This window comes from Wyeomyia smithii, chromosome 3 (genome assembly GCF_029784165.1).
Source record: "Wyeomyia smithii strain HCP4-BCI-WySm-NY-G18 chromosome 3, ASM2978416v1, whole genome shotgun sequence".
NCBI classification, from domain to species: domain Eukaryota; kingdom Metazoa; phylum Arthropoda; class Insecta; order Diptera; family Culicidae; genus Wyeomyia; species Wyeomyia smithii.
Window position 1 is genome coordinate 139,252,038 of NC_073696.1, and position 20,136 is coordinate 139,272,173.

Consider the following 20,136-nt stretch of genomic DNA (forward strand, 5'->3'; position numbering starts at 1 on the left):
ACTCTGGGGTGGGGGCAGATGGGTTGGAAAACCCATTTACGCGAGGTGGCATCCAGCGGTCTCCACTTAGAAAAGTGGAGACGGATGCAGTGAAGGTCGCCTGCGAAGATGGTAAAGGCCTATCCGGATCTACGCAAGACATCGCGGTGGCTGGTCCACAGCTATTGAAGGCGGTCGGAAGACAGCGGGACACGCTACCGAGGGTAGTGGCCCTGTCTGAGCAGCTCGATGCTATAATCGAGTTTTCGCAAAGTCGCAGCAATACAACGAAGTACATGAAGCAGGCCCTCTACATGCTTCGGTCCTCCGTCGATGTTGCGAAAAAGGAGCATGCCGAGCTCGAAATGAAAGCTGCGGCTGCGGAGAAAGAGGAGACGAAGGTGACCGAGCTGGCGACGAAGTCGGTCCAAACGGACGCCAGCACGTTTGCGGCGGTTTGCGTGGCAGGACCAGCTGCCAAACGAACGCGACAGTCCCCGGGAGAGACAGCCCCCGGGGGCACCAAGAAGCGTTTAATCGCAAACAGCCCTCAGACCGGTGTAGGAGTGGCGCAAGCAACGCCCACGGTGGCAGCCAAGGAGCAGAAGGCTCCCGGTAACCCGTGTGTAACGGTTCCGGGAAGGAGTAGGAACCAAAAAGTGGTGGCCAAAAAACCGCACCCGGTTACAAATCCTGCGAAGAAGAAAGTTAAAAATAAGGGCGACGCACTCATCCTTAAGACAGAAGAGTCAAAGTACTCGGAAGTCCTTAAGGCAATGAGAGGCTATGCGAAGCTCAAAGATCTGGGGGCAGATGTGCGTAGCATCCGCCGATCCCGCAAGGGAGAAATGATCGTCGAGCTCCGCAAGGAAGCCAGAAAAAAGGGCCCAGCCTATCGGGCATTGGCCCAAGAGGCGCTTGGAGATAGAGTGCAGGTTGGGGCACTCACGTCGCAGGTAACCCTTCAACTTAAATACCTGGACGAAGTCACCGAGGCATGCGAAGTCGTGGATGCCCTCAAGGAGCAGTGCGAAGTGGTTGTGGCACCAGAGGCAGTTCGACTGCGCAAAGGCCCAGTAGGAACCCAGACCGTCACTGTCAGGCTTCCGTCAGTAGACGCAAACCAGGCGCTAAAGGTAGCGAGGCTCAAAGTGGGCTGGTCAATGTGCCCACTCAGCATCTACCAGCCGCCGGAGGTCTGCTTTTGGTGCTTCGAGCAAGGACACAAGTCCTTTAGCTGCAAGGGGCCTGACAGGAGCTCCCTATGCAGGCGGTGCGGTGCTGCAGGCCACAAAAGCAAAGACTGCGGAGAGCCCCTGAAGTGCTTGGCGTGCGCCGGGAAGCGTGACGCAAAGCACATAATGGGAGGCCCGGTGCACGGCCGGTAAGCCGACTAGCAAGCCACGGGCGCGAGAGTGACACAGCTAAATTTGAACCACTGCTTCGCGGCTCAGCAACTGCTATACCAAGCAGTCACTGAGTCGTTGTCGGACATCGCCATAATCTCGGAGCCCTACCGAATTTCTTCCGGAAACGGTAACTGGATTTCGGACGGGTCCGGTATGGCGGCAATATGGACGACGAGCAGGTTCCCGGTTCAAGAGATAGTGTCAACTTCAAACGAAGGATACGCGGTTGCCAAGGTGAACGGAGTGTACTACTGCAGCTGCTATGCTCCGCCTCGTTGGTCTACCGAGCAGTTCGCAAGGATGATCGACCGAGCCACCGTGGAGCTGATCGGTCTATCACCGTTGGTAGTGGCGGGCGACTTCAACGCATGGGCAACTGAGTGGGGAAGTCGACGCACAAACCAGAGAGGCCGGATCTTGTTGGAGGCTTTGGCGAAGCTCAACATAGATCTGGCCAACGTCGGCTTGAAGAGCACCTTCAGTAGAAACGGCGCGGAGTCGATCATCGATGTGACATTCTGTAGTCCAGGATTGATCACGAACTGGAGGGTAGACGATGGCTACACTCATAGCGACCATCTGGCGGTCTGTTATAGCGTAGACTGTAAAACGAGACCGCATGTGGCGAGTAGAATTAACCCTCCAGCTCCTCGCGGGTGGAGGATATCACACTTCAACGAAGAGGTATTTGCGGAAGCAATTAGACTAGAACACGAGGCGAGCAGAACTCGTAACCTGAGCGCTGATCAACTTGTTGCATTACTTTCGCGGGCGTGCGACGCCACTATGCCTAGGAACCGCCAGCCTAGGCATGGAAGGCCACCAGTCTACTGGTGGACCGACGCGATAGTGGACCTCCGCACAGCGTGTCTTCAAGCGAGAAGAAGGATTCAACGTGCGCGAACCGACGAAGAAAGGGAAGATCGTCGAGGGGCATTCAGTTCCGCAAAAGCGGCGCTTAAGAGAGCAATAAAAGCTAGTAAACGTGCGTGCTTCGAAAGACTGTGCGCTAGTGCCAACACTAACCCGTGGGGTAACGCTTATAGGATGGTGATGGCCAAGACTAAGGGTGCGATGGCGCCCGCAGAAAAATCACCAGCGATGCTTGAGCGGATCATAGAGGGACTCTTTCCACGCCACGAGCCAAATCCTTGGCCTCCGGCTGGCGAGTCACTTCACCGACGTTCCAGTATCTCAAACTCAGACCAGAGGTGGTCGGCCAACCTGCCGGGACCTGCTCCGGACAACCTAGTTCGGAGGATGTGTAAAGACCCAAACATTTGGAGGGCGGTTTGTACAGCCGCCTCTCAAATAGTTTTAGAATTGCAAAACAGGCGACAGGTTGACCACCGACACGCCAGTGTTAGCTAACGGCCAGTCTCCAGGTTAGTTAGCTAAGTTAGCAAAAAGACCTAAAGAACCAAGAGGGTGCACAGAGCACAAAGGCCGCTCCCCGAAGCAATACCTAGCGGTGGTCCCGGGGAGTATTATGGGCTGGAGACTGAAGGGGTTTTAGTGGGTCCGGTCACTGATTCAAACCAACCCCACACTCCCTGAGGTTGGTCACCTCAGGGGTTTGGATGCAAATTTCCCCTTCACCTGAAACAAAAAAAAAAAAAAAAAAAAAAAAAAAATATATATATATATATATATATATATATATATATATATATAAATATATGTATATATATATATATATATATATATATATATATATATATATATATATATATATATATATATATATATATATATATATATATATATATATATATATATATATATATATATATATATATATATATATATATATATATATATATATATATATATATATATATATATACTATATACAGTCATAGAGAAAAAAATAAATACACTTGCAGTGTTGGATAATTTTTCGTATTTGCGCAGTGATTTTAATTGTTGTATGATGTTATGTTACGTCATTAAGATCTGCAGACACTTTTTTTGAAAGAGAAATAACTGGAAAAATTTCTTTGTCGGTGATTTCGAATTTTTTTTGCGTGAGTTAGTGTTTTTAAAGTGGCGAAAAAAATAAATACACTATTGAAATATATATACAAAAAAATCCAAATTGGCTTTATTTCTCTACATATTGTTAGCAAAGTGATTTTTTACGTTACAAAACTCACTTTCAAAATTTTGTGGCCTGTTTTTTGTTTTATATAGCCATATTCAATCTTCGTGGAATGTTTACCCCCAGGTTTTCACGAGTAGAAGCTTAACTAGCATTTCACGCTGCCTGTCCGACGTTCCATAAGTCTGTTTTATTCGTTGGATGATGCTTTGCAACCTAAACTTTTCCAATCTTCCATAGAATTTCTAAAGGATTTAAATTAGGAGTCTGCGATGGTCAAACTAATAATTTTATATTTTCGTTTGACAATCATCGTGTTCATCGATTCGTGTTTTCAATACTGTATGTTTACGATCGCTATACTGCATAGAGATCCGACAAAGTTGCATGTTTTCTTCGGCATATGGAAGCAAAATCGACCACCTAGGTACACAGGAAACTTTATTTTACTTCGAAAGCGACACATTTTGGCAAGAACTGAATTTTCTAAAAAGTTTTTAGACTAGGGTGCAACTAAATGGCACATCGTATTTTGGTCGGATGAGTCGAAATTTAACCTTTTTGTTTTAAACGGTCAGCAGCTGGTGAGAAGGCCGGTGAATACTGCTTTCAAAGCACAATTAACCACAAAAGTAGTATAATTTGGAAGTGATCACAACAAGGTGTAATATATATATATATATATATATATATATATATATATATATATATATATATATATATATATATATATATATATATATATATATATATATATATATATATATATATATATATATATATATATATATATATATATATATATATATATATATATATATATATATATATATATATATATATATATATATATATATATGTATGCCACCACGGGTCGGTAATTGGCGATTACCGAAGGCCACGGAAGTGCTCACTGCTAGCAAGCAGTCCCGGACCATCAGCGGGAGCTAGCCTAGGTCGTGGCGAGATTCAGGCACTGGGCCGCTGAAATCTCGCAAAAGCCACACTGGCCGGAAGCAGCTCCGACGGAGCGAGTAGTGCCGCTCCCACCACCCAAATGCACTATACCGCCCATTGGGACTGATGCCAGTAATGTTCCCAATTACGGCAACTGGTCGCATCACTATAGGATAAGAGTCGGATTTCGTTTTCGTACCATGATTTTGGGCTGGCACCTGCGCCGAGCTCCCTTAGTAATGTCGTGTGATAACGGCTTGAAACGGCGAGAGTACAACCGGTGCAGGGGTCTCCGTCCCGTAAAACCTGGCAGGCCTTCCAGTACGTTCCGAGTCCATTACCTGGTGGGAACCCGGCAGGAGTAGGATCAGATGTCTTTTCCTGACTTGCGCCGGTCGGGGGTGTCATAGTTGCCCATAAGGCGCTATGGCAGCCGCCCCTAGCCATGGCCTCACTGCTCCGGCATAGACTACCTTGGGACCATTTAGGCGACTACTCCATTATGGATAAGGATAGCAGCTGGTAGGGGGACCCAATAAACAAAAATGCAGCAAAACAAAACTCTGGGGTGGGGGCAGATGGGTTGGAAAACCCATTTACGCGAGGTGGCATCCAGCGGTCTCCACTTAGAAAAGTGGAGACGGATGCAGTGAAGGTCGCCTGCGAAGATGGTAAAGGCCTATCCGGATCTACGCAAGACATCGCGGTGGCTGGTCCACAGCTATTGAAGGCGGTCGGAAGACAGCGGGACACGCTACCGAGGGTAGTGGCCCTGTCTGAGCAGCTCGATGCTATAATCGAGTTTTCGCAAAGTCGCAGCAATACAACGAAGTACATGAAGCAGGCCCTCTACATGCTTCGGTCCTCCGTCGATGTTGCGAAAAAGGAGCATGCCGAGCTCGAAATGAAAGCTGCGGCTGCGGAGAAAGAGGAGACGAAGGTGACCGAGCTGGCGACGAAGTCGGTCCAAACGGACGCCAGCACGTTTGCGGCGGTTTGCGTGGCAGGACCAGCTGCCAAACGAACGCGACAGTCCCCGGGAGAGACAGCCCCCGGGGGCACCAAGAAGCGTTTAATCGCAAACAGCCCTCAGACCGGTGTAGGAGTGGCGCAAGCAACGCCCACGGTGGCAGCCAAGGAGCAGAAGGCTCCCGGTAACCCGTGTGTAACGGTTCCGGGAAGGAGTAGGAACCAAAAAGTGGTGGCCAAAAAACCGCACCCGGTTACAAATCCTGCGAAGAAGAAAGTTAAAAATAAGGGCGACGCACTCATCCTTAAGACAGAAGAGTCAAAGTACTCGGAAGTCCTTAAGGCAATGAGAGGCTATGCGAAGCTCAAAGATCTGGGGGCAGATGTGCGTAGCATCCGCCGATCCCGCAAGGGAGAAATGATCGTCGAGCTCCGCAAGGAAGCCAGAAAAAAGGGCCCAGCCTATCGGGCATTGGCCCAAGAGGCGCTTGGAGATAGAGTGCAGGTTCGGGCACTCACGTCGCAGGTAACCCTTCAACTTAAATACCTGGACGAAGTCACCGAGGCATGCGAAGTCGTGGATGCCCTCAAGGAGCAGTGCGAAGTGGTTGTGGCACCAGAGGCAGTTCGACTGCGCAAAGGCCCAGTAGGAACCCAGACCGTCACTGTCAGGCTTCCGTCAGTAGACGCAAACCAGGCGCTAAAGGTAGCGAGGCTCAAAGTGGGCTGGTCAATGTGCCCACTCAGCATCTACCAGCCGCCGGAGGTCTGCTTTTGGTGCTTCGAGCAAGGACACAAGTCCTTTAGCTGCAAGGGGCCTGACAGGAGCTCCCTATGCAGGCGGTGCGGTGCTGCAGGCCACAAAAGCAAAGACTGCGGAGAGCCCCTGAAGTGCTTGGCGTGCGCCGGGAAGCGTGACGCAAAGCACATAATGGGAGGCCCGGTGCACGGCCGGTAAGCCGACTAGCAAGCCACGGGCGCGAGAGTGACACAGCTAAATTTGAACCACTGCTTCGCGGCTCAGCAACTGCTATACCAAGCAGTCACTGAGTCGTTGTCGGACATCGCCATAATCTCGGAGCCCTACCGAATTTCTTCCGGAAACGGTAACTGGATTTCGGACGGGTCCGGTATGGCGGCAATATGGACGACGAGCAGGTTCCCGGTTCAAGAGATAGTGTCAACTTCAAACGAAGGATACGCGGTTGCCAAGGTGAACGGAGTGTACTACTGCAGCTGCTATGCTCCGCCTCGTTGGTCTACCGAGCAGTTCGCAAGGATGATCGACCGAGCCACCGTGGAGCTGATCGGTCTATCACCGTTGGTAGTGGCGGGCGACTTCAACGCATGGGCAACTGAGTGGGGAAGTCGACGCACAAACCAGAGAGGCCGGATCTTGTTGGAGGCTTTGGCGAAGCTCAACATAGATCTGGCCAACGTCGGCTTGAAGAGCACCTTCAGTAGAAACGGCGCGGAGTCGATCATCGATGTGACATTCTGTAGTCCAGGATTGATCACGAACTGGAGGGTAGACGATGGCTACACTCATAGCGACCATCTGGCGGTCTGTTATAGCGTAGACTGTAAAACGAGACCGCATGTGGCGAGTAGAATTAACCCTCCAGCTCCTCGCGGGTGGAGGATATCACACTTCAACGAAGAGGTATTTGCGGAAGCAATTAGACTAGAACACGAGGCGAGCAGAACTCGTAACCTGAGCGCTGATCAACTTGTTGCATTACTTTCGCGGGCGTGCGACGCCACTATGCCTAGGAACCGCCAGCCTAGGCATGGAAGGCCACCAGTCTACTGGTGGACCGACGCGATAGTGGACCTCCGCACAGCGTGTCTTCAAGCGAGAAGAAGGATTCAACGTGCGCGAACCGACGAAGAAAGGGAAGATCGTCGAGGGGCATTCAGTTCCGCAAAAGCGGCGCTTAAGAGAGCAATAAAAGCTAGTAAACGTGCGTGCTTCGAAAGACTGTGCGCTAGTGCCAACACTAACCCGTGGGGTAACGCTTATAGGATGGTGATGGCCAAGACTAAGGGTGCGATGGCGCCCGCAGAAAAATCACCAGCGATGCTTGAGCGGATCATAGAGGGACTCTTTCCACGCCACGAGCCAAATCCTTGGCCTCCGGCTGGCGAGTCACTTCACCGACGTTCCAGTATCTCAAACTCAGACCAGAGGTGGTCGGCCAACCTGCCGAACACCCAATATATGAGTGACGGCGTTAGCCGTGCCGAGGCAGAGGAGGCGGAAACGGTTACGAATGAGGAACTCATCGCGATCGCCAACTCCCTGAAGGTGAGCAAGGCACCGGGATTGGATGGGATTCCGAATCTGGCTGTGAAGAAGGCCATTAAAGAGGCCCCCAGACTATTCCGGGAAGTCATGCAGAAGTGCCTGGATGACTGTACATTCCCAGAGAGATGGAAGCGACAGAAGCTGGTCTTATTGCCGAAGACAGGGAAACCACCTGGTGACCCGTCGGCATACAGACCGATATGTCTGCTCGATACGGCGGGTAAGGTGCTCGAGAAGGTTATTCTCAATAGACTGGTTAGGTACACCGAAAGTGCAAACGGTCTGTCGAGTAACCAGTTCGGCTTCCGAAAAGGCAAGTCTACGGTGGATGCTATTCTGTCCGTCACCAAAACAGCAGAGGTAGCACTCCAGCGTAAAAGATGGGGCATTCGCTATTGCGCAATCGTCACGTTGGACGTGAAAAATGCGTTCAATAGTGTTAGCTGGGATTCCATAGCCCACTCGCTTCGGAAACTAGACATTCCGGTATCTTTGTACAGGATCGTGTGCTAGTTTACAGCACAGACGAGGGTCAAAAATGTGTCCCAATTACCGCAGGGGTTCCACAAGGTTCCATCCTGGGCCCGGTACTGTGGAATATCATGTACGATGAAGTGCTGAAACTAAAGCTCCCTCAAGGGGTTGTGATCGTTGGGTTTGCGGACGACATCACACTTGAGGTCTACGGCGAGTCGATCGAGGAGGTTGAGTTGACGGCTTCGCACTCTATAAGCGTCGTCGAGGACTGGATGCGCTCCAAAAAACTGGAGCTGGTGCATCATAAGACGGAGATTTCAGTTGTCAATAACCGCAAGTCGAAGCAACAGGCGTTGATCAGTGTCGGGAATTGCACCATCGCCTCTAAGCGCTCCCTGAAGCTGCTGGGGGTGATGATCGATGACAAGCTCGCCTTCGGGAGCCATGTCGAATATGCCTGTAAGAGGCCTTCAATGGCTATTGCAGCATTATCTCGCATGATGTCCAATAGCTCAGCAGTGTACGGCAGCAAGCGGAAACTTCTAGCTAGCGTGACTTCGTCCATACTGAGATACGGCGGGCCAGTGTGGTCCAAAGCACTAGGTACTAGTAAACATCGGAGTAAGTTGGAAAGTACCTACAGGCTTATGTGCCTGAGTGTTGCGAGCGCGTATCGAACTGTGTCATACGACGCAATCTGCGTCCTGTCCGGCATGATGCCTATCAGCGATGTGATAAAGACCCAAACATTTGGAGGGCGGTTTGTACAGCCGCATCTCAAATAGTTTTAGAATTGCAAAACAGGCGACAGGTTGACCACCGACACGCCAGTGTTAGCTAACGGCCAGTCTCCAAGTTAGTTAGTTAAGTTAGCAAAAAGACCTAAAGAACCAAGAGGGTGCACAGAGCACAAAAGCCGCTCCCCGAAGCAATACCTAGCGGTGGTACCGGGGAGTATTATGGGCTGGAGACTGAAGGGGTTTTAGTGGGTCCGGTCACTGATTCAAACCAACCCCACACTCCCTGAGGTTGGTCACCTCAGGGGTTTGGATGCAAATTTCCCCTTCACCTGAAACAAAAAAAAAAAAAAAAAAAAATATATATATATATATATATATATATATATATATTTTATATATATATATATATATATATATATATATATATATATATATATATATATATATATATATATATATATATATATATATATATATATATATATGTATATATTTACATATATATATATATATATATATATATATATATATATATATATATATATATATATATATATATATATATATATATATACATATTTATATATATATATGTATATATATATTTTTTTTGTGAAGAAAAATTATTAAAATTAAGAACTTTTTGTATGGATTCAATGTTATTTTTAGTATTATTATTATTTTCTATGAAACAGTTCCGCAATAGTGATCTGAATGCACTAAGATGGAGAATTTTATCAAATACGGTCGGTAGATCTCCTGTTGATCGAATGGCTATTCTTATGAGTTTCGATGAAAGTGCAAAGTTCTTGGGCGCGCCTAAAATTGATTGCTTAAGCTACGGCAAAAATATCGAATAAGAAGTTCATAAAACGCTAGTGGATTGAAATATTTCGGAAAAGTTTCGAAAACTATGCAATATTACTTGTCCTCTTCATTTCTATGCAACTTTTTTGCGCCATATATCACATTGCAAAAGCATCGGACCTTAAACACTTTTCTTTAACCGTATTACAAGAGCATCAAACGAAATCAACTCATTCACAGCCAATCGACTCACTCACAGCTTAAATGATCCAAAAGTTCTGTTCATTGACCATAAATTGCATTCAAGACATGTCCCTATTCGTAGTCAAACTTCACATTCAGGTGTTTTTCGGATGTTTGAGTGCTGTCTAATGTAATAATCAAGTTATGAATTTTCTACGTGATTCTTTCGCTTATGCCGAAATTGATAGCCGTCTCAGACACTGTAACTGAAAAGATGAAGAATCGTTTGTGGTATTTAAGCCCAGAATAAGTTGGATTGGGTTGATATCCCGTTTGAAATTGAACAAAAAATGATCAGGCGATTAAAAGCGAATGGTCCTTATGGTGAAACGGTATTCAAACCACAAACAGCCAATTTCGAATCACCACTTGGAATTTTTAGAAGCACAAGACTCGGAAATAGACAATGCGTTCCCTGTGAAAACGCTATTTTATGTTTGCTTCACCGCAGCAAACATTAATTAGCGCTTATATAAATATATATAAATTATATAAATATATTTATATATTTTATATATATTTATATAAGCGCTAATTAATGTTTGCTGCGGTGAAGCAAACATAAAATAGCGTTTTCACAGGGAACGCATTTTCCGAGTCTTGTGCTTCTAAAAATTCCAAGTGGTGATTCGAAATTGGCTGTTTGTGGTTTGAATACCGTTTCACCATAAGGACCATTCGCTTTTAATGGCCTGATCATTTTTTGTTCAATTTCAAACGGGATATCAACCCAATCCAACTTATTCTGGGCTTAAATACCACAAACGATTCTTCATCTTTTCAGTTACAGTGTCTGAGACGGCTATCAATTTCGGCATAAGCGAAAGAATCACGTAGAAAATTCATAACTTGATTATTACATTAGACAGCACTCAAACATCCGAAAAACACCTGAATGTGAAGTTTGACTACGAATAGGGACATGTCTTGAATGCAATTTATGGTCAATGAACAGAACTTTTGGATCATTGAAGCTGTGAGTAAGTCGATTGGCTGTGAATGAGTTGATTTCGTTTGATGCTCTTGTAAAACGGTTAAAGAAAAGTGTTTAAGGTCCGATGCTTTTGCCATGTAATATATGTTGCAAAAAAGTTCATAGAAATGAAGAGGACAAGTAATATTGCTTAGTTTTCGAAACTTTTCCGAAATATTTCAATCCACTAGCGTATTATGAACTTCTTATTCGATATTTTTGCCGTAGCTTAAGCAATCAATTTTAGGCGCGCCCAAGAACTTTGCACTTTCATCGAAACTCATAAGAATAGCCATTCGATCAACAGGAGATCTACCGACCGTATTTAATAAAATTCTCCATCTTAGTGCATTCAGATCACTATTGCGAAACTGTTTCATAGAAAATAATAATAATACTAAAAATAACATTGAGTCCATACAAAAAGTTCCTAATTTTAATAATTTTTCTTCACAAAAAAAAATATATATACATATATATATATATATATATATATATATATATATATATATATATATATATATATATATATATATATATATATATATATATATATATATATTTATATATATATATATATATGTTTATATATATATATATATATATATATATATATATATATATATATATATATATATATATATATATATATATATATATATATATATATATATATAAATATATATATATATATATATATATATATATATTTATATATATATATATATATATATATATATATATATATATATATATATATATATATATATATATATATATATATATATATATATATATATATATATATATATATATATATATATATATATATATATATATATATATATATATATATATATATATATATATATATATATATATATATATATATATATATATATATATATATATATATATATATATATATACTTATGTAAGTTCTTTCATTCTACGGTTTTTTAAAAAACACTTGGATTCTTAACACATTGATTTTTTCTAAGTATTTTAAACTACTTACGTCCTAAGACGAGAACAACCTCTACACACTTCAAACGTTTCACTGGAGCTAAAGCTCCTGAAAAATTAATATAAGTTCCCTACTCATCGATTCATCGATGGACTGGATTACTGCTGCGTAAGGATTGTTGGCTCCGCTCTGCTGCCGTCGCTGCTGTCGTTGTCGTCGTTGCTGCTACCAGCTCGGTTCTGCTGCGTCAGGGGTATCAGGGGTACAACGTCCGTTGGTGGAGTTGTCGATGTCGCCGTCTTGCTATGCTGGAGTCTTTCTGGATGCCGGTTGTTCACTTACTGCGTCAGGAATGTCGGGCGTCCAGTTGTTGCATCAGAAATGCCATGTGCAAGGATTTGCTGTGTCAGGAATGGTGCGTCCGGTGTTGGTGTACAGTAATGTCCATAACTTCCCCCGCCTTATATTGAGACGTCTCGGGTCAATTTGTTATGATGTGCTGCTAGGTGTCTGGATATGGATGAAATCTCTAATACCTCGTATTTTTCTACTTATGCAAATGTAAATAGTAATTATGATCAAGGATAATATGATAAGGCTCCCAAGATTAATCGAATTGTATTGATGATTAGTAGTCTCCAAAAGGTTGATTCTGTGCCGGTCATTTGTTTGCAATAATTGCATTTCTTCCACCGGGTCCGTCTTTGTTGAGGTTTTGTTGACTTCGACGAAATGAAGTGGGATAACGTCCAATTTAGTTTCGAACCTAAGTGTCTTGCTATCGTAGTGGGTACCTCCAATGTTAATGGAACAGTTGAAAAATGTAATGAAGAACGATCCTGTTAGGTTCTTTGGTCCGTAGCCACAACTGTTTTGGAGTGTTATTGGTTTTATGACGTTCGTTAATAGAATGCCATTGTTTTCTAAGACTCTTATTTCTGGTTCTTTGAAGCTATTGCTGATAAATGGACATCTGGCAGGGTTTCCCCGCAATAATTGATGATTGCATTGGTTTTTCGTAACGTTAACCAAGTTTTGACTGTTGCATAAAATGTTTTTCTCGATTTGAATGCATTTCTCGTTTGTTAGAAATGATTCCGACTCGCTGATTATAGCGTACGTTCCATTGAACTGTATGACTTTTTGGTCCATTGGGACGGTTTCAACTCGGAGTAGTTGATAATTTCCGTTTTTAAATTTTGGGATTTTTACCGCGAGTATGATAGATGAACCATTATGGAAGGCTGAAGGTTCTTAATACTCGTAAGTCTGATCATAACTACTGATTTCAATGCCTTGTGAGGTTAAGAGTTCTGTTGCAAAATCCAATTCAGTGGGGTATAGTAATGCTTTTGATATTACGCCCAGCCTGGAAAGTTGAATGGACTCGAAGATGGTTTCTAGTTGATAGCGAACGTTGTCCATATTAAAAATGATGTTCTGAAGATGTAGCATGTGTTGCCAGTCTATTGCCCTATCTAAATTTAGTCTAGCCTGTCTAATGAATCTGTTAACTTCTACCGCTTGATTAAGTGCTTGTTTTGTCAAATTATTTAGTCGTTTTTCAAAAAGATCGTTAATCTTCACTTGTTCATTATTTTCTGTAAATAAAACATTATTTGAATTCTTCAACGTATTAATTTGATTGCTCAAAGTTATAAAATCTTGGCTATCTAGATTTCCTGTTATGGATTTCACTATCGATCCTTAAATTTCAATACTTCGTTTATGTCTTTGTCTTGGAGTCAAATTTTGAAATACTACTTTAGCTTGCCTAACCTTTTGTTTTAAGAGTTCGGTAATTTCCCTAACTTGTGGGTTTCGTTCTAATTCATCAATGGTTGTCTCGTATTGCTTTAGAATAGTATGGAATGCAAATAGCTTAAATTCATGGATAAGGGTATGGTAGCCCTCCTTAATGAATACTTTACCGATTCTCAAAGCGAATAGTCCAGGGTGATTGTTTAGGTCTGTTATCTCTAGGTGCTGTGTAGGGTTGGGGTTGGAAGTACAGATGAAAGGAATTCCAATGGATATGATGATGATGATGATTATGGAAGGGTTGATCGTCTTGGTCATTTTGGTGTTGGGTTCTCTCGTTCTTGAAGGATTGAAATCCACCGCTTCAGCGAAGTTCTCTGGTCGGTTGGCACGAATCCCCTACGTGTTGAGGGATGGCGATTGATGATCCTATTCGCGGAACGTCACTGCCGGTCTGCCGATGTCACGAGTTGGACACTAGATCACTTAAAGTCACTAATTTGGAAATTTTCCACGTATCGGATATTTCCACTAAGCACTTTAACTGTCACTAGTCAGAGTCACTTTGCTTAGTCGTAGAACGAGCCGTACGACTGCGCCACGTATGTAAGTTCTTTCATTCTAAGGTTTTTTAAAAAACACTTGGATTCTTAACACATTGATTTTTACTAAGTATTTTAAACTACTTACGTCCTAAGACGAGAACAACCTCTACACACTTCAAACGTTTCACTGGAACTAAAGCTCCTGAAAAATTAATATAAGTTCCCTACTCATCGATTCATCGATGGACTGGATTACTGCTGCGTAAGGATTGTTGGCTCCGCTCTGCTGCCGTCGTTGTCGTCGTTGCTGCTACCAGCTCGGTTCTGCTTCGTCAGGGGTATCAGGGGTACAACGTCCGTTGGTGGAGTTGTCGATGTCGCCGTGTTGCTATGCTGGAGTCGTTCTGGATGCCGGTCGTTCACTTGCTGCGTCAGGAATGTCGGGCGTCCAGTTGTTGCATCAGAAATGCCATGTGCAAGGATTTGCTGTGTCAGGAATGGTGCGTCCGGTGTTGGTGTACAGTAATGTCCATAACAATATATATATAAATATATAAATATATATATATATATATATATATATATATATATATATATATATATATATATATATATATATATATATATATATATATATATATATATATATATATATATATATATATATATATATATATATATATATATATATATATATATATATATATATATATATATATATATATATATATAATTTAATTTATTAACTCTACTAACATTTAAGACTCGTCCTAATGGTTATTACTATATGAAACATTACGAAACAGAGATATAAATTTTGTACGTAGAACTTGATGCTGTAAGTGAAAGTCGAAAGCAGATGAAAAACGTTATTTCTGAGCAATTATTAGGGTTGAGTACCATCACATAGGGGGAACTGCTAACAAAAATTGATTCAAAAACTGGCCCCTTTTGCAACCTATGAAAGTGGTATAACTAGTATAGCGGGGCATCGATCTGTCAATTTGCATTGTGACAAAAACACACACAAGCAGCACTTGTTCCTGTTAGAGCATCTTCAGCGGTCTATTTTTGTAACAACTTTATACTAGATTTACCCAGCGAAACTTAAAAAGAACCAACTAATATAGACCAACTTTGCGTTCTCCGTACTGGTGTTGTATATTTTGTTGTTTTAAACCGCAGACACCCTGTAAATGATTCAATACCCCATGCTATTAGTTTCCCGTGAGACTTGTTATAAAAAGCTCTCAATATTCAACAAACGGAAATTCGATAATTTTTGCGTACATTAAGCGATTACTTTGACAAGCCACTTTATATCCACAAGACTTGATGGTGTTGATGGTAAAAGCCAAACGCCAGTGACATTTTTCGAGATTGTCGAGTGCACAGCGAGCAGTAGCAGAATTTCCCACCGGAGGACGATTTGGATGGCGCACGGGCAGGTAAGTATCACTCACCGATTTACTTTCAGGCTTCCAAGGTAGCGTACGGATATTTCCAGGTAAGTATACTCGCGGTTACGTTTAACACTATTTTAATTTTCTAGTATAACTTGTATATAATTTAAATGTTAATTTCACTCCACTTTGTGCAGATTTCTTCTCTATGATGATGGTTGATGATTGTTGATGACGTCGCAGTTGACAGCAAAAAAAGAGAGTGTCTCCTGTCACACTTCGGCTTTTATAGGGGTGTCGACGGAAGACGATGTTACGCCATGCTACCAATCGAAAGTTCACGTTTGGCTCATTATCGTTGTTGATCATCGAGGGGTAGATCATACTATATTAGCTTCTATCATTGACGCACAGATGGCAAGTTGTTTCTCTTTCGTGGTAACGAACATTCTGGCCCCTTCAGGAACATTGTTTCTGACATTTCAATTGATCGACCGAAGCTGAACTTTTTCTCGCTGATGCTTGTCATTCACACTGTCACTTCTCGATCGATGAAATTTAGCTGGATGAGTGTTTTGATTGCCGATGAAATTGCAGCGTCGAATTATGGGTGGTTTTTACTGAATATATTTAGATTTCAGGATGCGGTAATTAACACAATTTTGAGCAGGCTTCAAGGCGATTCGTTGTTGGTGGTACTGATTGGCGGTGTTCACTCCTCTGCAGCTGATGGTAACGGTAAGAGGCAAATTTTGGAAACTGGATAAACATAGCGATTATTTTGTGTTTGGACCGTCACAACTCTAACGATGCCGTCTGGACCAGGATGATCTTGAAGGATTCGTGCCATTGGCCATTGGATCGGTGCGATGTTGTTGTTGCGAAGGATCACCAGTTGGCCGGTCTGTAGTTGAAAGGGTGGATTGCACCATTTGGTACGTGGCTGCAATGTAGAAAGATATTCCAAGAGCCATCTCTTCCACAAATTCTGGAACAGTTTTTGAACTAGGTGCCATTGGCGGAGTCGGTTTGATGAAATTTTGGAGAGGTCGGAATCTGGAACACTTTTGAGGCAGGATCCCGTCAAAAAGTGACCTGGAGTTAGCGGTTCGAAGTTGGTAGGATCGTCACTCAGTGGAACAATCGGTCGGGAATTCAGGCAGGATTCTATTTGGCACAGTAGCGTGGTCATATCGTCGTAAGCAAGGGTATGCGTTCCGCGGACACGGACAAAGTGTTTTTGAGCTGATTTGATCGCAGCCTTCCAAAGGCCACCGAAATGAGATGCTCTCGGTGGGTTGAAGTGCCAGCGAATCCCATGTTGGTTGCATTCGGCTGCGATTGCATCGTGATGGGTTTTACTGCTGACTAGATCCCGTAATCCGTTGTTCGCTCCAACAAAATTGCGACCGTTGTCGCTGTGCAGATCGGAACAAAGTCCACTTCGAGAGACGAACCGGCGGAGTGCTTGTATAAATTTCGGAGTGCTGAGATCAGGAACTAGTTCCAAATGGACGGCTTTCGTGGAAAAGCATACAAAAACACCAACGTAGGCCTTTCCTGGTGCAGCACGGCGGTGAGTTGGCTTAAGCAGAATTGGTCCCCAGTAGTCGATCCCTGTTACAGCGAAGGGTCGAGTCGCGATGGTTCTCGAAGAAGGAAGTCCAGCCATGAATTGTTCCAGCATTCTTGGTCGCGCTCGAAAGCAGATAATGCAGCTGTGGACCAAACGCCTGGCCAAGTTTCTGGCCCCTATGATCCAGTACCGTTGTCGGAGTAGGGTTAGAAGCAGTTGAGGTGCTGCGTGAAGGTGGAGTTTATGGTAACTCTGGATTAGAAGCGTCGAGAGTCTGTGTGAAGCGGGTAGGAGAATTTGATGCTTGCTATCATACGGTTGATTCGAGGTTTGTAGTCTGCCACCGATTCGAATTATCTGCTCTGGAGAGAGAAATGGATGGAACCATTTGAGGCGGGATTTAGATGACACGGGTTTCAATTGTTGAAGTTGTTTCCAATCTTCGTTAAACGCTTGTTGTTGCACCAATTTGATTAGCAGATTTTCCGCTCCAATTAACTCTTCCCTATTTTGTAGGATAGTTTTCGGGCGCTCACTGGACGGTATTCGGCAATTTTTGAAGAAACGGCAGCAAAAAGCGGTGACACAGATGAGACGTTGATAGCTGGAGAATTTTCCGACTAGCCGGTCGACGAAAGATGGTTCAGTTGGCAACGATGGGACAGCTATGGTTGTTAGACGAGCTTCTTCCAATGCTTCAGGTGGTTGATCGGATGCATTCGTAGAGATTGGCCAATTTGCTTGGGGTTGTCGAAGCCATTCAGGTCCTTGCCACCAGAGATCGAAGTCGATGATAGTGTCGGCTGAGATTCCACGGGAAATGCAATCCGCTGGGTTTTCCATTCCAGCGATATGATTACACGAGCAGTTCTAGGTGGCGAGCTGAATTTTTGAAGTTTGGTTAGCATCAAAAGTGTTCCAAACAGACGGTGATGCCCGAAGCCAGTACAGTACGACGGTGCTGTCGACCCAACAGTAGCATTCTGCGTCGAGCTGTAGCGATGATTTTACCTTCTCGTAAAGTTGCGCTGCCAATAGGGCCCCACACAGTTCAAGTCGAGGAATTGACTTCCGCTTGAGAGGAGCTACCCTTGATTTTGCAGTGAGTAGGGCAACTTTGATTCTCCCAGATGCATTGGTTGATCTGATGTAGGTGCAGGCTCCATACGCAAGCTGCGAAGCTTCGGAGAAAATGTGGATTTGAATGGTTTCCGGATTCGCCAAGAGAATGCAGCGAGTTATGCGGAGTTCGTTGAGTCTGGGTAGCTGCGACTTGTAATCGATCCACCGGGTTTGATAGTCGATTGGCAATTCCTTGTCCCAACTCCAAGATGATCCGTCGTCGGTTTTTAGAGTCCACAAGTTTTGCATGAAGATTTTCGCGGATGTGACGACGGGTCCTACCAAGCCAAGCGGATCGTAGAGACGAGCAATCAACGAGAGTGTAATCCGTTTGGTGATAGGCTGGTTTTCTGTGTCGGGTGGGAAGTCAGTTTTGTAACGTAGACAATCTGTAGCTGGTTCCCAATGCAACCCAAGCGTTTTGATGACTTGGTCGCGGTCTAGGTCAAAGGAAGTGAGGAGAGCGCGGTTTTCCGGTGGAATCCCTTCAAGAACTGCCTCTTCGTTTGAAGCCCATTTGCGAAGCTGAAATCCGCCTTTTGCTAGGAGTGCGTCTAGTTGTTTGCGGAGTTCGATGACTTCTTTTATAGTTTCGCCACCGGAAAAGAGATCGTCGACGTAGACATCCTTCTTGAGTGCCCTCGCTGCCAGTGGAAATTGATGCCCTTCATCATCTGCGAGCTGATTTAGCACTCGAGTGGCAAGGAACGGGGCACTGGCCGTACCGTACGTCACCGTTCTTAGTTCGTACGTTTCCATGGGATGGTCTGGTGATGGTTTCCAGACAATGAGCTGAAATCGACAGTCATGACGGTCAACAAGAACTTGGCGGTACATCATCTTTGCATCGGCAATTATCATGACTTGATGCATCCGAGATCGCATCGTGATCGATCGAATGTCCTCTTGCACGGTTGGTCCCACCATTAGGACGTCGTTGAGCGAAGGTCCGTTGGGTGTTTTACTTGAAGCGTTGAAGACTACCCGTAATTTGGTGGTTGTGCTGTCCTGGCGAATCACAGCGTGATGAGGGAGGTAGTAGTGTTGAACTGCTGGGTTGTCATAGTCATGAATCCGCTCCATATGTCCGAGGTCGCGATACTCGTCGATGAAGGCTTTGTACTGCTGGTGAAGCTCGGGATTGCGGAGTAGGCGATTTTGAAGCAAGTGAAACTGGCGAACAGCTATGCGTCGGTTATCGGTGAGCTGACGTTGCACGTCCTCCTTGACTGGCAAGCGAACGATGTATCGTCCCTCAGCGTTGCGAGTAACGGTGCGCTGAAAATGCTCCTCACATGCTGCTTCCTCAACGGAGTACGCTGTCGATGAGCTATCTTCCTCGATTGTCCAGAATTTTTCCATAAGTTGGTGAATATCGGAGATGGTAGCGACGTTAGAGACAACAAGAGCGGTCCGTGGACTGATGGTGGACTTTCCAGACACGACTCAACCAAAGACAGAGTTGACCAGCACCGGAAGATTGTCGCCGAACGGAATTCGACCAGGAACCTTGAACAGATCAAAGAATATTTCGGCTCCGATGATAATATCCACGGGATTAGTGCTGTCGAACGACGGATCAGCTAACTGGATGCTGGGAGGCATGTTCCATGTCGAAGTGTCGACGGATGTGGCTGGCAAGTCGATTGTTAATTTGGGCAAAACAAGAAATTCGACGTTGGTGGAGTACTCGCCAACTCGAGACTGAATTTTAGAAAAGAGTTTATGTTTGGCCTGAGTGGATGCTTGACCGATGCCCGTTATCGGTAGGTAGATCTTTTTTCGCTGAACCTTGATGC

At 44.1% G+C, this 20,136-nt stretch overlaps 2 protein-coding genes across 2 annotated transcripts; both read right to left on the reverse strand.

The window, feature by feature from the left end:
- Nucleotides 1-14,488: 14,488 nt before the first annotated feature.
- LOC129728608 (uncharacterized) lies at nt 14,489-18,058 on the reverse strand. The gene is made up of 2 exons (XM_055687057.1): nt 16,448-18,058; nt 14,489-14,722 (listed from the first exon to the last, which is right to left on the reverse strand). The coding sequence occupies exons 1-2, from the start codon at nt 18,056-18,058 to the stop codon at nt 14,489-14,491; spliced, it is 1,845 nt and encodes a 614-aa protein (XP_055543032.1).
- A 27-nt stretch (nt 18,059-18,085) lies between these two features.
- On the reverse strand, nt 18,086-19,699 carry LOC129728609 (uncharacterized). The gene has a single exon (XM_055687058.1). It carries the CDS (start codon nt 19,697-19,699, stop codon nt 18,086-18,088), a length of 1,614 nt encoding a protein of 537 aa, XP_055543033.1.
- Between the last annotated feature and the right edge of the window lie 437 nt (nt 19,700-20,136).